This window comes from Papio anubis, chromosome 1 (assembly GCF_008728515.1).
Source record: "Papio anubis isolate 15944 chromosome 1, Panubis1.0, whole genome shotgun sequence".
In the NCBI taxonomy this organism is placed as follows: Eukaryota; Metazoa; Chordata; class Mammalia; order Primates; family Cercopithecidae; genus Papio; species Papio anubis.
The window spans coordinates 176,095,078-176,116,447 of NC_044976.1; the positions used below are offsets into that span (position 1 = coordinate 176,095,078).

At 36.3% G+C, this 21,370-nt stretch overlaps 1 protein-coding gene across 6 annotated transcripts in view; it reads right to left on the reverse strand.

Annotated features, from left to right (window-relative positions):
• HMCN1 (hemicentin 1) overlaps positions 1-21,370 on the reverse strand; it is a 499,395-nt gene that overhangs the window by 312,014 nt on the left and 166,011 nt on the right. For all 6 annotated transcript variants that reach the window (XR_004179456.1, XM_031657606.1, XM_031657603.1 and 3 more), the window contains 2 exons: positions 10,713-10,871; positions 9,504-9,626 (listed from right to left, as the gene is read on the reverse strand). Coding sequence is in view for 5 of the 6 variants with exons in the window: in XM_031657606.1 (XP_031513466.1) it covers positions 9,504-9,626; positions 10,713-10,871 (282 nt within the window). In the remaining variant the exon portion in view is untranslated. The remainder of the gene's footprint in view (positions 1-9,503; positions 9,627-10,712; positions 10,872-21,370) is intronic.

The window sequence follows — 21,370 nt, forward strand, 5'->3', positions numbered from 1 at the left end:
AGAAAGTAGAATTTGGTTCATGATTTTGCTTCTGGACAGGGGAGACTTGATCCCTCTCCTCAGAGATTCCAAAATCTGGCATCTTGAGACATCATATCTATGTCTAATTTGTTCTTACATCATCACAGCTCATAGCATACAGTCTTGCTTATAAACCTGTAACAAGAGTATATGAGGTGTGTTTGAAATTTTTTTTGTTAGTGGAAATGTCTTCATTATTTTTCTTTATTTTAAAAATAATACCTACGCAGTAAACAATAAGATAAGACATAAAAGAAAAAATACTAAAATTATCCATAATCATACTATCCAGTGATTGCCATTATCAACATTTTTAGATATGACTTTTTCATTTGTCTAGAAATATGCATACATAAATGTAAATGAATATATTTTTAAACTGCAATCTTACCAGACATATACTTTTAAGAAACATTGTTCAAATTAATAATTTTACTTGTTTTTATTAATGTATTATTTAAATTTATTGAATATTATAATATTATTGCATTAATTTGTTAATTTAATAAATATTATTTGAATAAATAATGGCCAAATTTTCACAAATGCATTCACTAGTTCCTGAAGACTTTTTTCCTTTCTGCAGATGCACTGATACTCAAATTTTAAATGGTTTAACTATATCATGTGTCTTTTTCCTAAGTTCATAATAAAAAGAAGTTAATGAAATAACCCAACAATCATATTTTAAAGTACATAAGTTTCTTGTGTCTATTTAAAATTATGACTAGAATTCTGAATTATTTTTTCCTTTCTCTTCATTCAATCACTCATACCAAAGCTGTTTAAATTTTATGGTATATTACTTTAAAGTACATTTTTATTCTGGGGTCTGCAACAAGAAACAGAAAACCATTTGTAATTTTTGTCACAAAGCCAAATCATGACCAAAATATTACAATGGAGCTCTCAAAAGTAGCTCATACCATCTCTCAAAAGATTTTGCTTTTATAACCCTATTACAGTCAATTCACTCTTGGAATGCATAAGGAAACCTGGAAAATATACGAAGCATGGACTCTGTTTCCATTTATTTATCCTGGGTCATAAGGAAATTTCTCAAATAAAACTTCACTTACTTTGACTCTTAACTCTTTCATCTCCCCTTTGCTATTGCAGAATCAGAAGCCAAAACCAGATGGTCCTTGATGAATATTTTTAGGTTGAACCAAATGCAAGCAATGACAAATCATGATATATGCTTGGTATTTAAATGGCATTTGCAACTCAATATTTTCATGGAACTGCTTACTGCTTCATTAGATAAGCTCACTGTTTTCAAAGCCATCCATTGGTTCATAATATACAGAAATATTTAAAATAAGACCTTCAGTTTTCTTCATACTTTGTATACTAAATGCTTTAAATTGCTTTAAAAAAAATTCATGTTTTTTCCAAAGGTTTAAATTATCTTTAATTGATACAATTATTTCTGCTAGAGATAATAGCCAAGAGTTTCCTACTTTAAAACAGTATGTACCTGCTGTGTTTAGTACAAAAGTTACAATTTTTTCTTTCAGATGAATAGTAATTATGTAATGGAGTTCCTGGGTAGGTAATTATGAAAAGTAAGTTACATAAGTTATATAATTATATAAGATCTTCTATGTCTAGAGATTAACAAGAGGCAATTTGGCCCAAATTATTCAATTATCATTATTAAAGAAATAATACTATTGTGTTTTCCCCTCAATTACATAAATGTAAGGGCAGCAGGCAATTCTTGTTCAGCAGAAAAGATGTAATAACAAACCGTTCGCATTTTTCTACTTTCTGAGAATTAGTTGCTTATTATTCAATCATAGGTGCTTTTTAACAAAAAAAAAACTTGAAAAGGAATATCTTAAAATTAAATATATAAAATACGAAAGGAAATATCCAAGTTGTTGAGGCTGTTGAAAACTGCTCAATAGAATTTTATTTGTCTCATCATTGATGCAATTTTTTTATGTTCCCTTGTGTTCCTTTGCAGTTCCCAATGGGTAAACTCTTCAAGAGATCACAGTCAGCAATTTCAAAGGCTAACAAGTTGTTTCAGTTTTAAATATCAAGCATTTGGGACTATTTTTCTCAATTCAAATCTTTAGTTGCCACCACAACTCCAGTAAAAATAAAGACCAAATGGGGAGAACAGGTATTCTCTTTCGAGACAGTATGGATTTTTCATGAGATTTTTCAAAGACTTTGAGGTTGACACAGTAACTTTTTGGTAGTTAAGATTTTTACAAACCCAGAATTAGCTATGCAGGTAATTGACTGATTCAGTTATCTCTAACATCTCATAGTCAAACTTGATATTTTATTTAGCTTCTAATCAAAATAGAGTCAGCTAAACAAATAGGTTTATTTCTTTTTCTATCTGATTTGGTCCTGTTGAAAAGCATCTAACTTATTGGCTAGTGTTTATCCTTAAGTAACATTTCCTTCTTTTCTAAGAAATATTCCTTGAAGCATTTATATAAGCTTCTTTCTCCTTAAAGATAGGTCTTCTGTGCTTTTTTTGGTATTTTAGGAAGAAGCTTTAATGAGTGATGTCCATTCTGTTTTCTGATTTTTATATTATGGATCAGATACCATGGTTGTCTTATGGGATAATACTTTCATACTGAAACTTACATTTCACAGGCAATGAGTTCTGTTGTATAGAGATGATCCCACTGCACATTGCAGAATGTATTGCTGCAGTTTATAACTAGTGCTTCAAAACAGTTCCCAGAGCCCATATACAAAATCATGAAATGAAAGATAGGCACTCTCATTTTGCAGGGTTTATCCTTTTAAATCATGTATTCCCCACTCCCCATCCCATATCTGGTCCCATCCCCTGCTGTTTCAGACTGCAGGAGAGCTCTGCTTGACTTCTGGTATATTTTTTCCAAATGATATTCTGTTGAGAGCAGTCATCTCCATCCATCCTTCCCCCAACATTTGTGAGAAATATTTGTACTCTTTAAATGTCATTACAAAAACTGTTCACATGCTCAGAAACATACAGGCAAAGATAATTTTTAAGCAATTTAGGACTTCATGTTTTATTTTATCTAAACAAATGGAAACATGAAGTACACATGGCTTCATTTAAGTATATTCGTGACCTATAAGCACTCCCAGGTGCCTGGGAGTGAAAAGGTAACTATGTGACTGGAACATTAGCATTCCTAGCACATACTCATACAGATAACATGTCAATCTTAGCACAAAAAAAGAGAAAGAAAGCATTCCACTGAAACTGAAGTTCAGGGATGCATTCCTTTTCTGTTGTGTTTGTGGATGTGGAGACATACATTTATTTTAAAGAATCGGCTCTGAACATCTCCATTCTATTTTCCACAGGTGAATTCAAAGAAGGGATAAGTGGAAACATTTACACATTGTTTCCACACATTTCCTGTACCTCTCTAGAACATTATAGTTGTCCCTGATACATTTTCAAATTTCAGAGGAAACACCCGTTTCTACTTATTTTCAAGGTCAGCAGTAAGGTTTTGTTTTTAGAATAATTTCTGGAGTGAAACTCGGGAATGGGGAAAAAACAAAATGGCAGATACCTCATTTTAGAGCACTAATTGTCCAAAACCCCAAGTTTCAGAGTCTCATTATTGAGCCATATGCAGAAAGCTAAAGTCTAGTCCTAAATGGTCTAAAGTCTAGTCCTAAATGGCCATTAGCCAAAATAGCAGGAAGAGGCTATGCCAAATTCATACTCCAGCAAAGTTTACCGTTTTTTCTAATATAAGTATTGAACTCAGGGAAAAAACTAACAAGAGAAATAAGTCCAGTACTCTCTAATCTATGAGGCTTTTCATTGCCAGGATTTGAATTTTTCATGAATGTGTTGCAAATTGTCACTTTATTTTCCTGGGTTCAGTTTATTTCCTTTGAAATACCTAGTAAGCTCAACTCTCCTCTTCCTATTAGAAAACCAAAAAAGATCACTAGAACATTTTGACTAGCATGTGTCACTAAATAAAAATAATAGCAGTTAATATTTATCGATATGTTCTAAACCCAACAACACTATGAAGTAGGAACTATCATTCTCTCCATTTACAGATAAGGAAACTGACACACAGAAAATATCTAAGGTCATATGACTGGGATATGTGCCATGGTCTCAGAGCATTAGTCTTAACTACCACACAATACTGCTTGTGCTGAATGTTTTCTGCTTGCCCCTCCAGCTTCATTTTCTAATAATCATTTCCATCTGACTTTGCACCTTGGGGTGCCGATCTTTTTTTTTTTTGAGACAGAGTCTCGCTCTGTCACCCACACTGGAGTGCAGTGGCGCGATCTCGGCTCACTGCAACTTCTGCCTCCTGGGGGCTCAAGCGATTCTCCTGCCTCAGCCTCCCCAGTAGCTGGGACTACATGTGCATGCCACCATGCCTGGCTAATTTTTGTATTTTAGTAGAGATGGGATTTTGCCATGTTGGTCAGGATGGTCTCAATCTCTTGACCTCGTAATCCGCCTGCCTCGGCCTCCCAAAGTGCTGGGATTACAGACGTGACCACAGCCTGGGATGCTGACTTTTATGGAACGCCTCAACAGGGCTCCTTGGTTCCCTAGCTTCCAGTTGGATTTGGGAAAATGAAAGGCACCAGGAAATAGGAAGGGGTTGGGTACATATTCCCCTGGTTCCATTGTTATAGAGCTTCAGTTACTGATACCCTGGCTCTGTAATAGATAATTACAGAACTAATTATTTATTGAAATGCTATTTATTGCTTAATTGTACATTTGAAAACAACTTAAAGAGTGTAATTGGGTTGTTTGTAACTCAAAGATATCTGCTTGAGAAGATGGATACCCCATTCTCCATAATGTGCTTATTTCATATTGCATGCCTGTATCAAAACATCTCATGGACCCATAAATATATACACCTACTATGCACCCACAAAACTTTAAAAAATAAAAAAAGAAATGTTTTTATTGTAATGTTAGCATCTATTGGAATCAGACCAATAAAACAGGCTGGTAAGATTTTTTCGAGGGAAGGGAATGTTACAGGACATGAGTTGGGGGAGGTGGGAAAAAGGATAGGGAAGCTCAGGACAAGCGAATTATCTAAATAACAGCGGGTCTTTTGTGTTAGCTTCTTTGACACAGGGATATAGCATCTGTAAGAAACTTTGAGATTTCCAGCTTGGACTTTTTCTTACACCAAAAGGAAGCATTAATTAAATCAACTGACAACGGACCCAGCATATAAATAAAGGAGTAACACTGCAATCGTTTAGTTCCTTGTCTGTATTCAAAGGTGAATTAAGGACATCCTTGAGATGTATTGTAAATTGCGTTTCCAAAATGTAATACCATACAGTGATTTATAGACCACTGATGCTTGGCCAAATAATTTCTTCACTTTGGTTTCCCTTTTATGTTAAATAAAGATGAAAGAGTCCTAGATTTTCTACTTAATCATTGTTCGTTTAAAAAAAAGAAAAAACAGAACGCAGTAAAAACTTTACTTTAGCTCAAGAGAGAGTTGATGTAAAATATATCCCCCAGGTTAAGAAACTGATTAAATAGGTTAAGAGAGTAAAATATAACACTACACTTTCCTTTAGAAACAGTAGATGAAAAGTCTTGAGTAAAATGAAAGGACTCAGTGCATGTGTGGCTTCCCTGCAGTTCTTGTGTCTATTAAATGTGAAGATTCCAGTATAGCATCTATTTTCCCTAGAGTTCGTAATGTTTACATAATAGAATAATTTGGAACAGTGAGAAAAAAGAAATGACTAAATTACATGCCAAAATTTTGCAAATCCAATTTTAACACTGTCACAATGCTTCCTATTAACCAAATCTTCCATGGTGGTAGCTTTCTTTAAGGAATATATTGACTTATACAGTTCCAATAGGAGCTTCACAATATTTTTTTTTTTTCACACACATTGAAAACCGTCCAACCTCTTCCTGGATTCTCCTACTCAGATTTATTTCCCAGTAACAATCAGGCATCTAATTTCTAGCAAACATGATGGCACAATTTTCCTCACTTTAAAAGCATAATACCAACACTACCAGTGTTATAATAACACTAGTTAATATTTATTGGGCACTGCTCTGTGCCAGACCTTGTGTAGAACATTTAAGTGCATTATCTCACTTAACCTTAGAGCAAATTTCTGAAAAGGATAATTCTATTGTCTCCATTTTACAAACAGGAAAACTGGGACTCACAGATCCCATGTCACAAAGAAATAGACAAGTTTTATCATTTAGGATGCATTTACTTTAAGGTAACTGAATACTCAACTTAAATTGGCTTGAACAAAAAGATAATGTCCTGAACTCTGATGGTTTAGCAGTAGGATGGGTTTGATTGTTGACTTAATCCAAGATACTCCTAGCTACAATTCCTTTGGTCTCATTAGCCCAAAGTAAATGAAACATCCTTTCCTGCACCAATTAGCGAGGTGGTAAGAATTGCTATGATGGATAGATAAATAAAGGCTCAGCCCCATTGTCAGCATCAAACTCTAGTTTATAAAAATGGACAACTTTAGCAATGCTTCTTTCTAGTGCTATTCTGCTAAAGCTAAATTTAAAGATTACAATATCAGTTGAGGATCCAGGAGAGAAACACTAACAACAAGCCAGTGGGTTAAGTTTCTGTAATATATTCATATTTATAAAATTTTCTGAATTTACACCAAATTTTTATAAATTATTATTCTTACAAAGTATCTGGTAATTGTCAGAATTATTAAAAATTATTAGAACTATAAAAATTATGTATAATATCATGCTGTATTAGTCCTTTGTCACGTAGCTATAAAGAACTGCCCAAGACTGGGTAATTTATAAAGGAAAGAGGTTTAATTGACTCACAGTTCTGCATGGCTGGGGAGGCCTTAGAAAATTTACAATCATGACGGAGGGGGAAGAAAACACATCCTTCTTAGTGGCAGGAGAGAGAAGTGCTGAGTGAAGCAGGGAAAGGCCCCTTATACAACCATCAGATCTTATGAGAACTCCACTCGCTATCATGAGAAAAGCATGGGGGAACCATCCCCATAATCTAATCAACTCCAATGAGGTCCCTCCAATGACATGTGGGGATTATGGGAATTACAATTCAAGATGAGAACTGATTGGGGGCAGGCGGGGGGAGACACAGCCAAACAATATCACATGCCATTTAATAAAGGTTCTAGGGCTTATAGTTTCTCTATAGGGCTTAGTTTCTCCATTTAACGCACTATATTATTTCAATTTTATGTAACTCAATTTTCCTTGGTTATGTGGACATAAATGGAGTCACATTCCCAGGACACACTTTTTTTTTTTTTTTTTTTTTTTTTTGTCGTTGTTGTTATCTGGCTCTGAAACCCACTACCAATAAAGTCCTATGGTTCTCCTTAAATTTAACCCCATTTGTTTGAGGAATTTTTTTTTTTTTTTTTAAGATGGAGTCTCACTCTGTTGCCCAGACTGGAGTGCAGTGGTGTGGTCTTGCCTCACTGCAACCTCCACCTCCCAGATTCAAGCGATTCTCCTGCCTCAGCTTCCCGAGTAGCTGGGACTACAGGTGCGTGCCACCATGCCCAGCTAATTTTTGTATTTTTAGTAGAGACAGGGTTTCACCATGTTGGCCAGGCTGGTCTCAAACTCCTGACCTCATGATCCACCTGCCTCGGCCTCCCAAAGTGCTGGGATTATGTGTGAACCACTGTGCTCAGCCTGTTTTGGGAATCTCTAAGTGGTGTCTGACTATTCACAAACACACAAACAGGTCCCATTGAGCAACTATTCTTTCAAAAGCTTAGATGCCAGCCATGTGTCTTCTTGCCTCTTTTATAGTACTTCTGCTAAGAATGGCCATGTCCACTAGGCATGGCGTACTCAGCATACGGACCCCGACACTCTCTCTCTCCACTGCACACCAACACCACCTCCCACCCAGAACCTCACAAAACTCTAAGTAAGTGATGTACAAGCTAATGTAAGAGAAAATGATACTCTTCCTCACTTAAGTCCCACTTAATGCTGCTCACTATACCCTAGAGTCTTACAGAATTCCATGTTGAAGACAATTTCTATCAGCAGCTTTTCCTTCTTTAGGTTCAAGTACAGTATATGGGATAGGACAAGGAACCCAGTGTCTGAGAGAGCCCTGCACTGTTCCCCAAACCCTTTCTTCCCAGGTTCCCAAATTCTCATGCAAACATTGATGCAAATTAACTGTTGAGGGCTCACTGTGTAGTCATCAGACCCTGCCCAGGAATTTCTGAGTCACTAGAGTGGACACAATCTAAAATCAAGCCATAACCCTCTCTAAAGTTGTTTCTTCCAAGAATACATTTTTTAGATTAATTTTACAGACCTATGTATTTCAATATGTTGATTAAAAAATTTTTCACTAGATTGCTTCCTCTAGAAATTTGTAATGTCCTATTAGTTCTACCTTGATATAATAAGAACTCTTAAGCTATAAGAGAACTAGTGAACCATTTCATTTAAGACACAAAGGAGTCTGTCATGAAATTAATAGAACTTGTAGAGATACGGTAACCACAGGAATCAAATGTGAATTACGCCATGGCACACGTTTACCTATGTAACAAAGCTGTATATCTTGCACATGTACTCCAGCACTTAAAAAAAAAAAATAGGACTAAACAAAAAATAAAATAAATTTTAAAATACCCTTATCTTTGTATTGGTATGTTCCTAGAAACTTAAATGAGAGCCAAATATATAAACCGGTTTAAAATAATGTCATTATCTTGAGTGAGGCCAAGGAAAGACAGCAAAATGGACAAAGAAGAAATTATGGGCCGGGCACGGTGGCTCATGCCTGTAATCCCAGCACTTTGGGAGGCCGAGGCAGGCAGATCACGAGGTCAGGAGATCGAGATCATCCTGGCTAACATGGTGAAACCCCGTCTCTACTAAAAATACAAAAACATTAGCCAGGCATGGTGGTTGGCACCTGTAGTCCCAGCTACTCGGGAGGCTGAGGCAGGAGAATGTCATGAACCGGGGAGGCAGAGCTTGCAGTGAGCTGAGATTGTGCCACTGCGCTCCAGCCTGGGTGACAGAGCGAGACTCCGTCTCAAAAAAAAAAAAAGAAAATACTAAATTTTCTTACATTAGAATTTTGCTCAGTAATTAACTTTTTCACATTCTACTTCAGTAACCAGTTAAGCCTCATTTTAATAGTCATATGAAAGTTATTCATCACAAACATAAATTGACCTTACTGAACAACAAAAATTTTTGATTCCCATAAAATTAAACAGTTAAATTAAATTTAACAGTTTGTTGCTATAAGTAATACAATCTAAAAATTAACATTAAATATATCTACATTACTTCACATTATTCAATGCCTTTATTGAACTGTAGCCTAGGAGTAATACCTTTTGGTTAAAATTGTTTTTGAAATCAAATCTGTCATAATTAGGCTGGCCTAACCGATTTTGATAAGGCAGCTGGTAATAAAGTAGATTTCTTTTATTAAACTGACCTCATTAACTTGTTTTTTGTCCAGATGGAACACTTGACCGGAACTTGTAGAGGCAATTTCTTCATAGACTTTATATCCAATATGGGTCCTGTCATCACAATCTCCAGTCAGTACGAATACCACCTATGATTTAAAAAAAAAAAAAATTCAAACAGTGTAAAGGGTTTCCAGAAATTAAAAAAATGTATCGAGTACCTATTGTGTTAACACATTACTAGGCAAGTAGAATATGTGAGTGTGTGTGTGTATATGTGTGTATATATAATTATTGATTTTATACTCTGTTTAATAGTGAACTCAGATAGGAACATAGTGATTTCTATTTCAGAAGTGTAGGCTAAAAGCTGTAGAAGTAGAAATGAGACCATGACTATGCTAGATCACAGAATGGCCTCAATTCCTCACCCCTCCCTGTATCACTCAGTCAAAAGATTCTGAATTTCTTCTTATAAAAGAGGTAGAGCTTATTTTGTCATCTTTGAATCTAAGCTTGTCCATGTAACTTCCTTTGGCCTATACCATGAGGCAAAAATGACATTCTACAAGGTCTGGGCTGAGACCCAAAAGGGCTTATGTATTTCCATTTGCTCTCAAGTGTTTCTGCCATGGCCATGAGAAGGACATGCCTAAACTAACTTACTGGTCTCAAAAAGAGGGTAAGACAACTATGAGGCAAATCCAGGTCTCCTGACAGTCAAGCTTAGATAAGCAAAACCCATACTATTCCCCAGACACACCAGTGAGCAAGCCTGGCCTAGATCAACTGAGCTCTGTGAACATGTGAGAAATAAATGCTTATTGTTTTAGACCATTGAGTGTTTGAAAAGTTTGTCATGCAGCAATAGCTGATACAAAGAATAACTCTGACTCAGGCATGATTCCACGTCAGAGATAACATTGGAATATAAGCCTTTTTTGGTTAGGCCTATGTTTTGTCAGTTATAAGGAAAAAATGGTAACAAGTACCTTAATTAATCCCCAATCATGTCTTCTCCATACTGAAAAACAAGGCATTCATATGCTATGTATAAATATCACATATATGTTTAATATGTTTAAATTAGATGACATATACATATTGGAGAACATACATGTGGATAGTCATAATTTTTGTTATTGACCACATATGGAATAGTCAAAGAAGATAGGCAATCTCTTACCTACTGCATTTAGACATAATGCAGTATGTTGGGATTGATTCTTACTCACTTGTGACTGTTTCTGTTGGATAAGTTGCAGAACCTCATGGGTGAGCCGGTAATCTTTGGACCGAGCATCAGTGAAAACATAGATGAAAGAACCAGGAAGAGAAATTTCCAAGGCAATTTTTATAGCTCCGATACTCATTTCTGGACAATCACCACCACCCTGTTGAGTGGAGAGAAAAATTCAATTACCTCATCAGCAAAAACAATTGAATATTTTGGTTATAACAAGGTACTTTGGGAGTTTTAGAACTGAGCAAGTTTTCACTTTTATTTTCTGGCAGTTTGGCACTTTGTTCAAGAAGGGATGGAAGAGATGTAAAGTGATATGAACTAGAAAAATGCTTACTTAGGGATAAGTTAGAAATTCACCCAAAACACACAAACTAATAGCTATATAAGTTCAAAATTAAATGTCTATTTACTCTCCCCTCTCTTACATGATGATCTCATATACCCCCTCTTCTCTTACTTTTTCTCATTCTTATTTGATGACCTTGCTTATTGTATTGAGAAGACAGGAGCAATTAGAAGAGAATGTTTATAAGCTCCCACCACAATACCTGTTAACCTACCTGCAGAAGCAGCCAGGTGCCTGCCTTAATCGTGAACCACTTGCTTGCACTCATGGCTGTGCACCCATGGCTAAGGCCAACTACTTACCTGGGAACTAATCAAGGTGATCTCTCTACTCCATCACACTGTTTACTAAATCTTTCCAGCATGGCATGTCTCTATACTCCTTCAAACTTCTGCTCACTTCGTACCTGTCAGAGAAGCTTTCCCTGACTATCTGACATAAAATGCATTCTGTTTGTCATTCTTTTCACTCTGACTCTGTTTCATTTTCCTATTAACCCATGATCTGTGTGTTTTATTTTCTACTTGAATAGGCTCAATACGTATTCCTAAGCAAAAACTGTTCCCATCCTCAGAGGAATTCTTGTCATGTTTATTTCCTTCATAATGATGTGGATTTGTACATGAAATTGTGAGCTTGCTGTATTTACAGTTTTATGCATTATATTTTAGAATTACATCCTGTTTGGTTCCATGTCATCAGCATTGTTTAAAACCACAGGTTTGAATAATGGAATAACATTCTATTATGTCTATATTCCATACTTTAGTCAACCATTTCTCTGCTGTTGAAATATTAGTGCTCCTTCCAATTTTACTTCTCCATCATAAATGGTAGATAGATAGACAAACAGACAGACAGACTGATAGCAATAACTATAGGGCCAAGGGAATGGACTTTTGATCAATATAATTTGAGCGATTAATAATTGCTGAACACCTGGCTAAGATTTGGTCATCCAACAAATAAGCTAAAATATCCTGTCCTGAAGGAGTTCAAGGCCTAGAATAAGCAATCACATAAAAAGCAGGGCAGCTTGGGATCATGTGGGCTTTATGGCAGCAGAGTCCAACAAGTAAGAGCTCTTTCTCAGAAAGAAAATAGTTATTCCATGAAAGGAGTAAGGCTTTATCATTAAACTCTGGAAATCCTATTTGATTTTCCTATTGGGTCTTTCGCCAGGCTCCAACAGTCTCATATTCTGATACAGATACCATGAATACCATAGATCTAATCAGGGTCATAAGAACCAAGTATTAGAATAGTTTACAATGTAGCTAGCCTGGATGAAGTAGAGAATCTTTTTTTTTTTTTTTTTTTTTTTTTTTTGAGACGGAGTCTCGCTCTGTCGCCCAGGCTGGAGTGCTGTGGCCGGATCTCAGCTCACTGCAAGCTCCGCCTCCCGGGTTCCCGCCATTCTCCTGCCTCAGCCTCCCGAGTAGCTGGGACTACAGGCGCCCGCCACCTCGCCCGGCTAGTTTTTTGTATTTTTTAGTAGAGACGGGGTTTCACCGTGTTAGCCAGGATGGTCTCGATCTCCTGACCTCGTGATCCACCCGTCTCGGCCTCCCAAAGTGCTGGGATTACAGGCTTGAGCCACCGCGCCCGGCCGAAGTAGAGAATCTTTTCTTGTACTGGATCCCAATCAAAACTTACAGTCTTTGAGTATTATTTGTTAAATAGGTTGAAACAGAGCATCAGCTGTTAAAAAAATGACTCTAAAACTGAGAGACTCGTTAAATATTAGGTCACTTTCTTAATTGCATGGGCTAGCAGATGTAGGAGCCAGATCTTCACTTTGGAAAATATACCAGCAATAGATTCCCCAAAATTTTATTGAGTTAGCAGTCCTTTCTCTTTTTGCAGAACTTATCTCCTACCTTCTATCACTTATATGCATTTTCGAGGCATTTAGTTTAACAAATTACACCGCTCTCAACAACTTGTATATTTGTATCTTTTGACCATACTTATCTCTCAAGTTCTAATTTTACATTTTCAATTTCTTGTTAGACCTCTATTCCTGGGTGTTCTATAGGCATCTCCAATTTAGTGCATCTAAAACAGAACTCATATTTTCTGCTTTGTCATCCCTATTTTGTTTACAGTACTATCTGCATATTTAGTTTCAAAACCTGAGTCATTTTTCACTCCTCCTTCTACTTTCATCTAATCAGTGGTCATTCATTCGACTTAAATCTGTCCCTTCCCTTTCTCTTCACCTCCTACTAGTCACTTTTCTTAACACGAATTTTATACATGTACAGACTCCTATCTGATTTTCTGCTTTTCCTTCCACTTTATTTTGCCTGCAGTAAAAAGCTATATACATCACGTTCCTCCTTAAAATATTTCACTACTTGTGTTGGATCAAATAATCTTTCTAACTTTCTATCTCCTGTTGCCCCTTCTCCACAAATTGCTCCCTTTAAGCTGAAATTACTTTCTCTTCTTTTAATATTCCCCTGGCTTCACGCCTTAATGCCATAACAATTTTCATTCAAGTAGTCTTTCTACTGTTCTATCTCTACCATCAAACACTTCTCAACAAAACATGCATGCCTAAATTCTTCCATTATTGTATAAGCTCATTGATGGCAAGAAACTGTGCTTTGCTGAGTCCTTGAATCTTCAGTTCATAGCACATTTCTGGCTTAAAGTCATCACTGACTAAATATTTTTCAAATTAAACTATTATCTCACAATGGTTGAGATAATATGCCTTCCCCTCCTTAAAGCTTTGTTTCCAGTCAAATGTGCTTCCTCACTCTTCAGATGTATTCTACTCTGCTTTACACTTTAGTGGTACTTAACATATTTCCTTTGCATAACAGTTATTTGGAGGGTTATCATGCAACAATGACCCTAAATGAAAATTTATGTAATTGGAAAGTGGGAAATAGACAGACATGTTAGTAATTTTGGTATATTGGATAGAAATAATCTTTGCTTGCAGCCAATTTTGTATAATTTGTAATGGATATTCTGGGATGCTCAAAAAAAATTTAAATTCCTATTGTATATTCAGAAGTTTAAAGAAAAACGTTTCTCAACTGCACTTGACACTGTGCACCCGAGTGTGAACCACAATATAATTTATCCATTCTACAAGCATTTGTTGAGTGGCCAAGTACACAATACAACTCCATGGTAGTATAATTCTAAGGAGAGATTAATGTCTTTTACTAATTGTCACGTGTGTACCAACACACTAGGAGAAGTTTTCTGTCCACAGGCCAAACATGAGGACAGCTAAGAAATATCTAGAGGCACATATTAGGAATAGAAGGAATGATAAACCTTGTCCCGTTATTGAGGGAGAGACCCTCTCTGAGCCATTTGACTTAGGTATAAATTTGCCCTAAGAGGACCTATAGATGCCTACTTCCCTAGGAATCCTGAAACATTACCCAGGAGTAGACTGTAGAGACCACTAGAATCCTTGAAAGGGACTCCAGACGAATTCGCCTGATTGGAATCTCCCCAGAACTTCAGGCTCCACCTAAAATTGAACGCAGCTCTAAAAAAATCATGTACTGAAATAGGGTCCCTAAGACTATAAACATTTTTCAGCCTATAAATTTGAATAAAGCAGTTTAACCACATATTAATAAAATCAAGATGGTCCACAACCTTTTCTGTAAGTATTAGAACCACCTTATTTTCCTGAAATAAAAAAGCCACTTTGTGAAACACTGGAGCTTTATGTATGTGAGGCTTCATAGTGGTTAATAATCAAAGGAAAGAGCGTGGTGAGCTGACACAACTAAAAGCCCACAGAGAATTTCACAAATATCGTTTTATTTATTGGACTTTTATAATATCATGTACTCTAAAATGAATTATTTAACTTTTATGAAAGAACAAAAAGTCTCAAAGCAGCCAGGAAAATTGGAGAATGTCAAGTAAAAAGAGAACATTTTAAGCCAGGCATGGTAGCACATGCCTGTTGTCCCAGTTACTTGGGCGGCGGAGGTGGGAGGATCCCTTGAAACCAGGAATTCCCATCCAGCCTGGGCAACATAGCAAGCTATCTCTTAAAAAATAAAATAAATGTTTAAAAAAGAAACACTTTGACTCACACATGTCAGAAGCCAAGATTGGATGTGCTTATACATCCTTTAGGAGTGCTCTATATAGCTTAATTATGTTTTGCCTGCTATGGAAATCAATGTATTCTTTATAATAAAAATGACTGTTCTGCCCCAAATTTTACATTTGCAATATAATCTGCAAACACGGATTATATTGTAATCATATTGATTATAAGTGTTCTCAGGAGTAAAACTCTTCCCAAAGTAATACAGTATATTTAAATTATTACCTTTCTGCTGTTAGCTAACTGAAAATTAAAAGTAAATGTTAACTAGTAATTCATATCTTAATAAAACTATGTGTCTATCTCATTGTGGATAGAAGGTCCTGAAAAGAAAAGTAAGTTCATTCTTTTTCCAAAAGAAGTTAACATACAGTATTATCTTGTTATAAAAGCTCCCTATCTGATATTTGAGTTTGGTTTCCTAATAATTTTAAATCATAAGTGGCCATTAAAATGATCTATGAGGCCAGGTGCAGTGGCTCATACCTGTAATCCCAGCACTTTGGGAGGCTGAGGTGCGCAGACTGCCTGAGTTTAGGAGTTCACGACCAGCCTGGGCTACATGGTGAAAACCCGTCTCTACTAAAATATAAAAAAAAGAAAAAAAAAAAATTGCCAGACATGGCGACATGCCCCTAGTCCCAGCTACTCAGGAGGCTGAGGCAGGAGAATTACTTGAACCCAGGAGGTGGAGGTTGCAGTGAGCCGAGATCGTGCCACTGCACTCCAGACTGGGTGACAGAGCGAGACTCCATCTCAAAATAATAATAATAAATAAAATGATCTATGAAAGAAATGCTTTACCTCTGCACTAACACAGTAGCCACTACCTAGCCTCATGTGGTTACTAAGCACTTGAAATGTGGCTAGTAAAAATGAGAAACTGAATTTTTAAATTTTATTTTAATTAAAATTTAAATTAAAAAACTAAAGCAATGCTAATTTTTATATTGATGACATATTGAAATATTTTGGATATATTCAGTTAAATAAATTATTGAAATTAATTTCAACTGCTTTTGAAATTATATACGTAGCTCACATTATTTGTTGGATAGTACTACTTTAGAATGATACATTTGATTGACTTATGTAGACTTCATTTTAGACTGTTAATTGCCAGGCATGGTGACTCATATCTGTAATCTCAGCAGTTTGGAAGGCCAAAGAGGGCAGATCTCTTAAGACTAGGAGCTTAAGACTAGCCTTGCAACAGAGGAAATCCCCATCTCTTAAAAAAAAAAAAAAAAAAAAAAAATTAGCTGGGTGTGGGGTGTGGTGGCACACAGCTGGTATGTGGTCCCAGCTACTCAGAGGGCTCTGGGTAAGTGGAGGCTGCAGTGAATTGTGATTATGCCACTGCACTCCAGCCTGGGCTATAGAGTAAGACCTTGTCTCAAAAAAAATAAATTAACTAATTAATTAAGTCCTTTAAAAGTCTGTAGCAGTTTTTGACCTGAATACCAAATAGAAAAAATGTAAAATCATAATCCATAAACATTTATGATGGAAGAATTTACAACTGAAGAATTTAAATCTATAAAAGCTCTTATTGATTTAATCAGCACTTTTCTTGGTAATAAGACACTCTACCTGTGTTAATTCAATAAATGTCTACTCTGAGCCAAGTGCTGAGAGAGTATTGTCACAAACATTACGTTATTTATTTTTTATATCAGTGGATAAGGTAAACATCACTTTTAACATGTTTTATTGACTCATTTTGAAAATCCTTTTTCCGGGTCACACAACTAGTAAGTGAAAAAGCAGAGATTTGAACTCAATTATTCCTGGCCTGAAAATTCATGCAAACTCCCGTGAGGCATTTTATTACCTTCTGGAACTTCTGTGACTATAAGCAAGTAGCTTTATGGGACACTGTATAATCAGAGGAAGAAAATTCCCATTCTTCTAGACACCTACAGAATATTGTTTATTCTTTTGTGGTATTCAATAAGATGTATTATAATTTATATTTCCTCCTACTAGATCTCTGTTTTTTGGAGTACTTAGTAAGTGTTCCATTGTTGTTTGATGAATGAATGGATAAATGACTAGTGAGTAAATGGGTGAAAGATTTTCAAAGCAATCTTGACATATTCTAGGCACACTTAACATACTCAGCCTGAGCTTGACTTAAGCCTAGCCCATCCCATTTCAAGTAATATAATTCCAGAACTAAACCTTCTAAAAGTACAAGTGTATAAAGCTAACTCTCCCTATGTTTGATCTCTCCCCCACACCCCTCTCTGTCCTGGCGTACCATCAGGATTAATAATTAACAGGATAAAACCAACATAGCTATGTAAATATATTTCCTAAAACCACAGAAACATGTGCGTGCACACACACACACACACAAATGAAAGTTATAATGGAGAAGAACTGTATAATGCATAGAATTAGCTCCCTCAATGCATTTTAGAAAGGGTCTGACTTTGTTAACCTGTGCTTTTATTTGAACCTTGAAATATAGATAATTAGTATCAGTATGCACAGTCCTGCTCAATATTTTGATTGACATTTTATCTTTATAATTCTACTGATGCCTACAATTTACTAAACTGCCAAAGACGTTTCAGATAGAAAAACGTGTACTAAAAAAAACAGAAGCATGTGAGCTTTCACAGTAAATGTTGCTCCTGGAATAAAAAAATTTTTTTAAAAAACTGTAACTTCGGAGTTACGGTGATAATTATGTTCACAAAATGAATTCCTGGAAAGCAAGATTAAATAAGAATGAATAGAAATCTTATCATTCAAGGGAGTATTAAAACACAGATTATCATGCTGTCATTTCTAAATACAAGACAGTGTAGGAGTGGCACTGGAATAAACTGAACCTTTAAACTGTGAGAGGAGTGGGAAAAAAATGAAGTACTTGTTCAAATCCTAATGGGACAATGTACATCAAATGATGGATCAGAGAGACCCAAGAATGTTAATCTCAGAGCAAGCATGTTCCCATGCCTTATCATTTATCTTCTAATCAACCTATTTCAATTCTTCTCTTCTCATCTTTTCATTGAACTCGTTTTTATATCAATTGTTTTCCAAGTGCCTAACTCTAAGCAATAAAAAATTGAAACTTTTTATAGGCTCATGACTAAGTCCAAAATAATTCTCATTAGCATTACAATATTTACCCTTATTCTAACATGAGTATAACCTACTAAAGTTTGCACTTAGTTTCAAAGTCAGACTGTATCCTTTTCACATGGAACCCCCATGCGTGAAATGTCTTATTTGTGTAATCTGTCCCTTACCTATAAAATTTAGGTATGAAACTCAGTTTCAAGCTGAACAAAAAACATTTTTTTTCTTTGTTTTTTCTCTTTTTTGTTGAGACAGGGTCTAGCTCTGTCACCCAGGCTGGAGTGCAGTGGCATGATCTCGCTCACTGCAACCTCCACCTCTGGTGCTCAAGAGATTCTCCTGCCTCAACCTCGAGAGTAGCTGGGATTACAGGCACCTAACACCACACCCAGCTAATTTTTGTATTTTTAGTAGAAACAGAGTTTTACCATATTGGCCAGGCTGGTCGCAAACTCGTGACCTCAGATAATCCGCCCACCTGAGCCTCCCAAAGTGCTGGGATTACAGGCGTGAGCCACTGCACCCAGTCTAAAGCTGAACACAATTTTACAACTCTCAGTTCTCTTTCTTAAAATACAGTTGTGCAATTCTTTTACCAAGAAAATAGGATGTATATGTGAAAACCATTAAATTACATCGAGTCTAATTTACAGTTGCATCAAAGCAAGTATAAAATAAATTAGAATAATTACAGAGTTTGTCAGTGACATGTGCTGGCTTTTATTACTTGTAGAATATATTGCAGGGATGTACTGAGAGACAATCAGAATATTGCAGAGCCCAAACCTCAAATCTCCAAAATCAAAATAAAAGATGTTACATCCCAGGCAGTCAAACTATGCTGCTCTTTGCTACACATTCATTGATCACCAAACAAGCTCAAAGAAGGTGAAATCCAAATCAAAGCATCAAAGAACTGCTGACCACAATTCCAGGCACCGTAAAGGTAACAATCACAAGAATGTCCATGCTTTCAGATTATCACCTGTCACTGGTAAGGATTTAACTCATCAGGAACTGATCTTTCCACTCGTTGGACCTTCATTTAAGGGAGGTAGAGTTTTGGTAGGTCTTTAGGGGATATGTTTTGTTGGGTCTTCAGAGGAGGTTCAGTTCCCCTCAAATAAAATATTTATAAAAACTGCACTATGTACCAGGCACTCAATATTTGATGAGTAAATTAGAAAATGTTGTACCTAATACTTTAAAAAATATCAAAAACTTCATAATTCACATGAGGTATAATGCACAGTGAGTGGTCCTTTGAAGAGGAAAATAGGATGGAGTCAATCAAGAAAAAAAAAATAACAAAAATACCTTCTACTTATCAGAAGACATGTAGAAGTAGACAGTGTTAACTGTAGGCAAAAATGGGAAACTAACAAATTATATCTTGGTATTCTCAGTCACCCTTCAGTAATCATCCTCTTCTCAGCTTCTTAGAGAATTCTTTCTTACCCCCATTCAAGGATTGGGTATCTTTTTTTTTTGAGACGGAGTCTTGCTCTGTCTCCCAGGCTGGAGTGCAGTGGCACAATCTCGGCTCACTGCAAGCTCCGCCTCCCAGGTTTAGGCCATTCTCCTGCTTCAGCCTCCCCAATAGCTGGGACTACAGGCGCCCGCCACTACACCCAGCTAATTTTTTTGTATTTTTAGTAGAAAGACGGGGTTTCACTCTGTTAGCCAGGATGGTCTCGACCTCCTGACCTCGTGATCCGCCCGCCTCGGCCTCCCAAAGTGCTGGGATTACAGGCGTGAGGATTCGGTATCTTTTTAATGTGACCTTCAAAATTAAGACACTGCCATTGCCCTGGTTGGAACGGATTCTTGGTCCCACCTAACAAGTGGCTCTCTTGTTTGCTTAGGGAGCAAAAGCCAGAGCGGGCAGGGACAGGGTCTAAGAAGGTCCTACTAACAAATCATCATTTGTTTATTGAAGGAGGAAGCATTCACCATACCTATACTTGCTCTGAGCAGACTGTCTTGCTCCCAGTTCTTCCTCTCCTGTGACCTTTCTCTGTTTTTCCTCTCTGCTAGTCAAGACTCTACCTAGCCATAGAAATTTCTCTCTTTCTTCTGCTCCAACACTCACATATGGATTCTGCATGCCATCTAGCACATTTGGTATTATCTTTGTTATTACCTAGTTAATGAAGATTGTAATGTCGTGACTCCTTATTTAATGTGGTAAAAATATATTTATACTGCTTGTGTTATTTCCTCTCTTGGCAAAATGGAAAAATGCATTTTTACTAATAAAATCATTATGATTTACAAAGACATCATATTATGAGAAAGTTTGAGATACAAAAATTTTACATTTTTTAGTAGTCATTTAAAAAATGATGAAATAAGATCTTAAAGGAGATGACTACATATATGATAGAGCAAATAAATCAGGATTTTAAAAAAATCACCATGAATATAAAAGGACAGAGACCTAGTTTAAACATTTATATAAAGAAACCTGGGGGACTTAGCTGATGATGGAACCAATATTCAATAATGTAATATGCCTGCCAAAGAAAGCTGAAATCAGCCTCCAGCATTAAAAGACGCTCCCCAGACATTGCTCCAGAGGAGTCCCCCAGGTTTCATCTGGCGACAAAGTCCAGTGCTATCAAATCTTTAACTAGTGTTACTCAGGTCTGGGGTATTGACAGGTTGCTGGAAGGCATTCTAACATCTGATGGGGTAACCGGACAAATGATATTCAAAATCAATTCCAATACTAAGACTCCTCAATTCTCCTGAAATATTTTTTAAAGGTCTAGGAATAAAAAAGATGCTTCCTGAGAACTAACTGCTCCTACCCAGTTTGGATAGAGAAAAAACTCCAATTTTCCTTTATGTCCATTTCACTGAAAATGAGTTTGTTTTTTAACTGCAGCTGCTAGCAACTCTGAAAAAAATGAGATTTATAGTTTTCTCTAGGAATCCTGGCTGTAGGTCAAGTAACATTCTCCCAAGAAAACTGTTTTGATCTCCATCCTTACTATCACCTAAAAACTAACAAAATCAGATTTAGTACTTATTGTGGGGAACAGAACAATCTGTTGCTTGCCTAAGTAGCACATGTGGATTGAATCCAGGCATCATAGGTTAA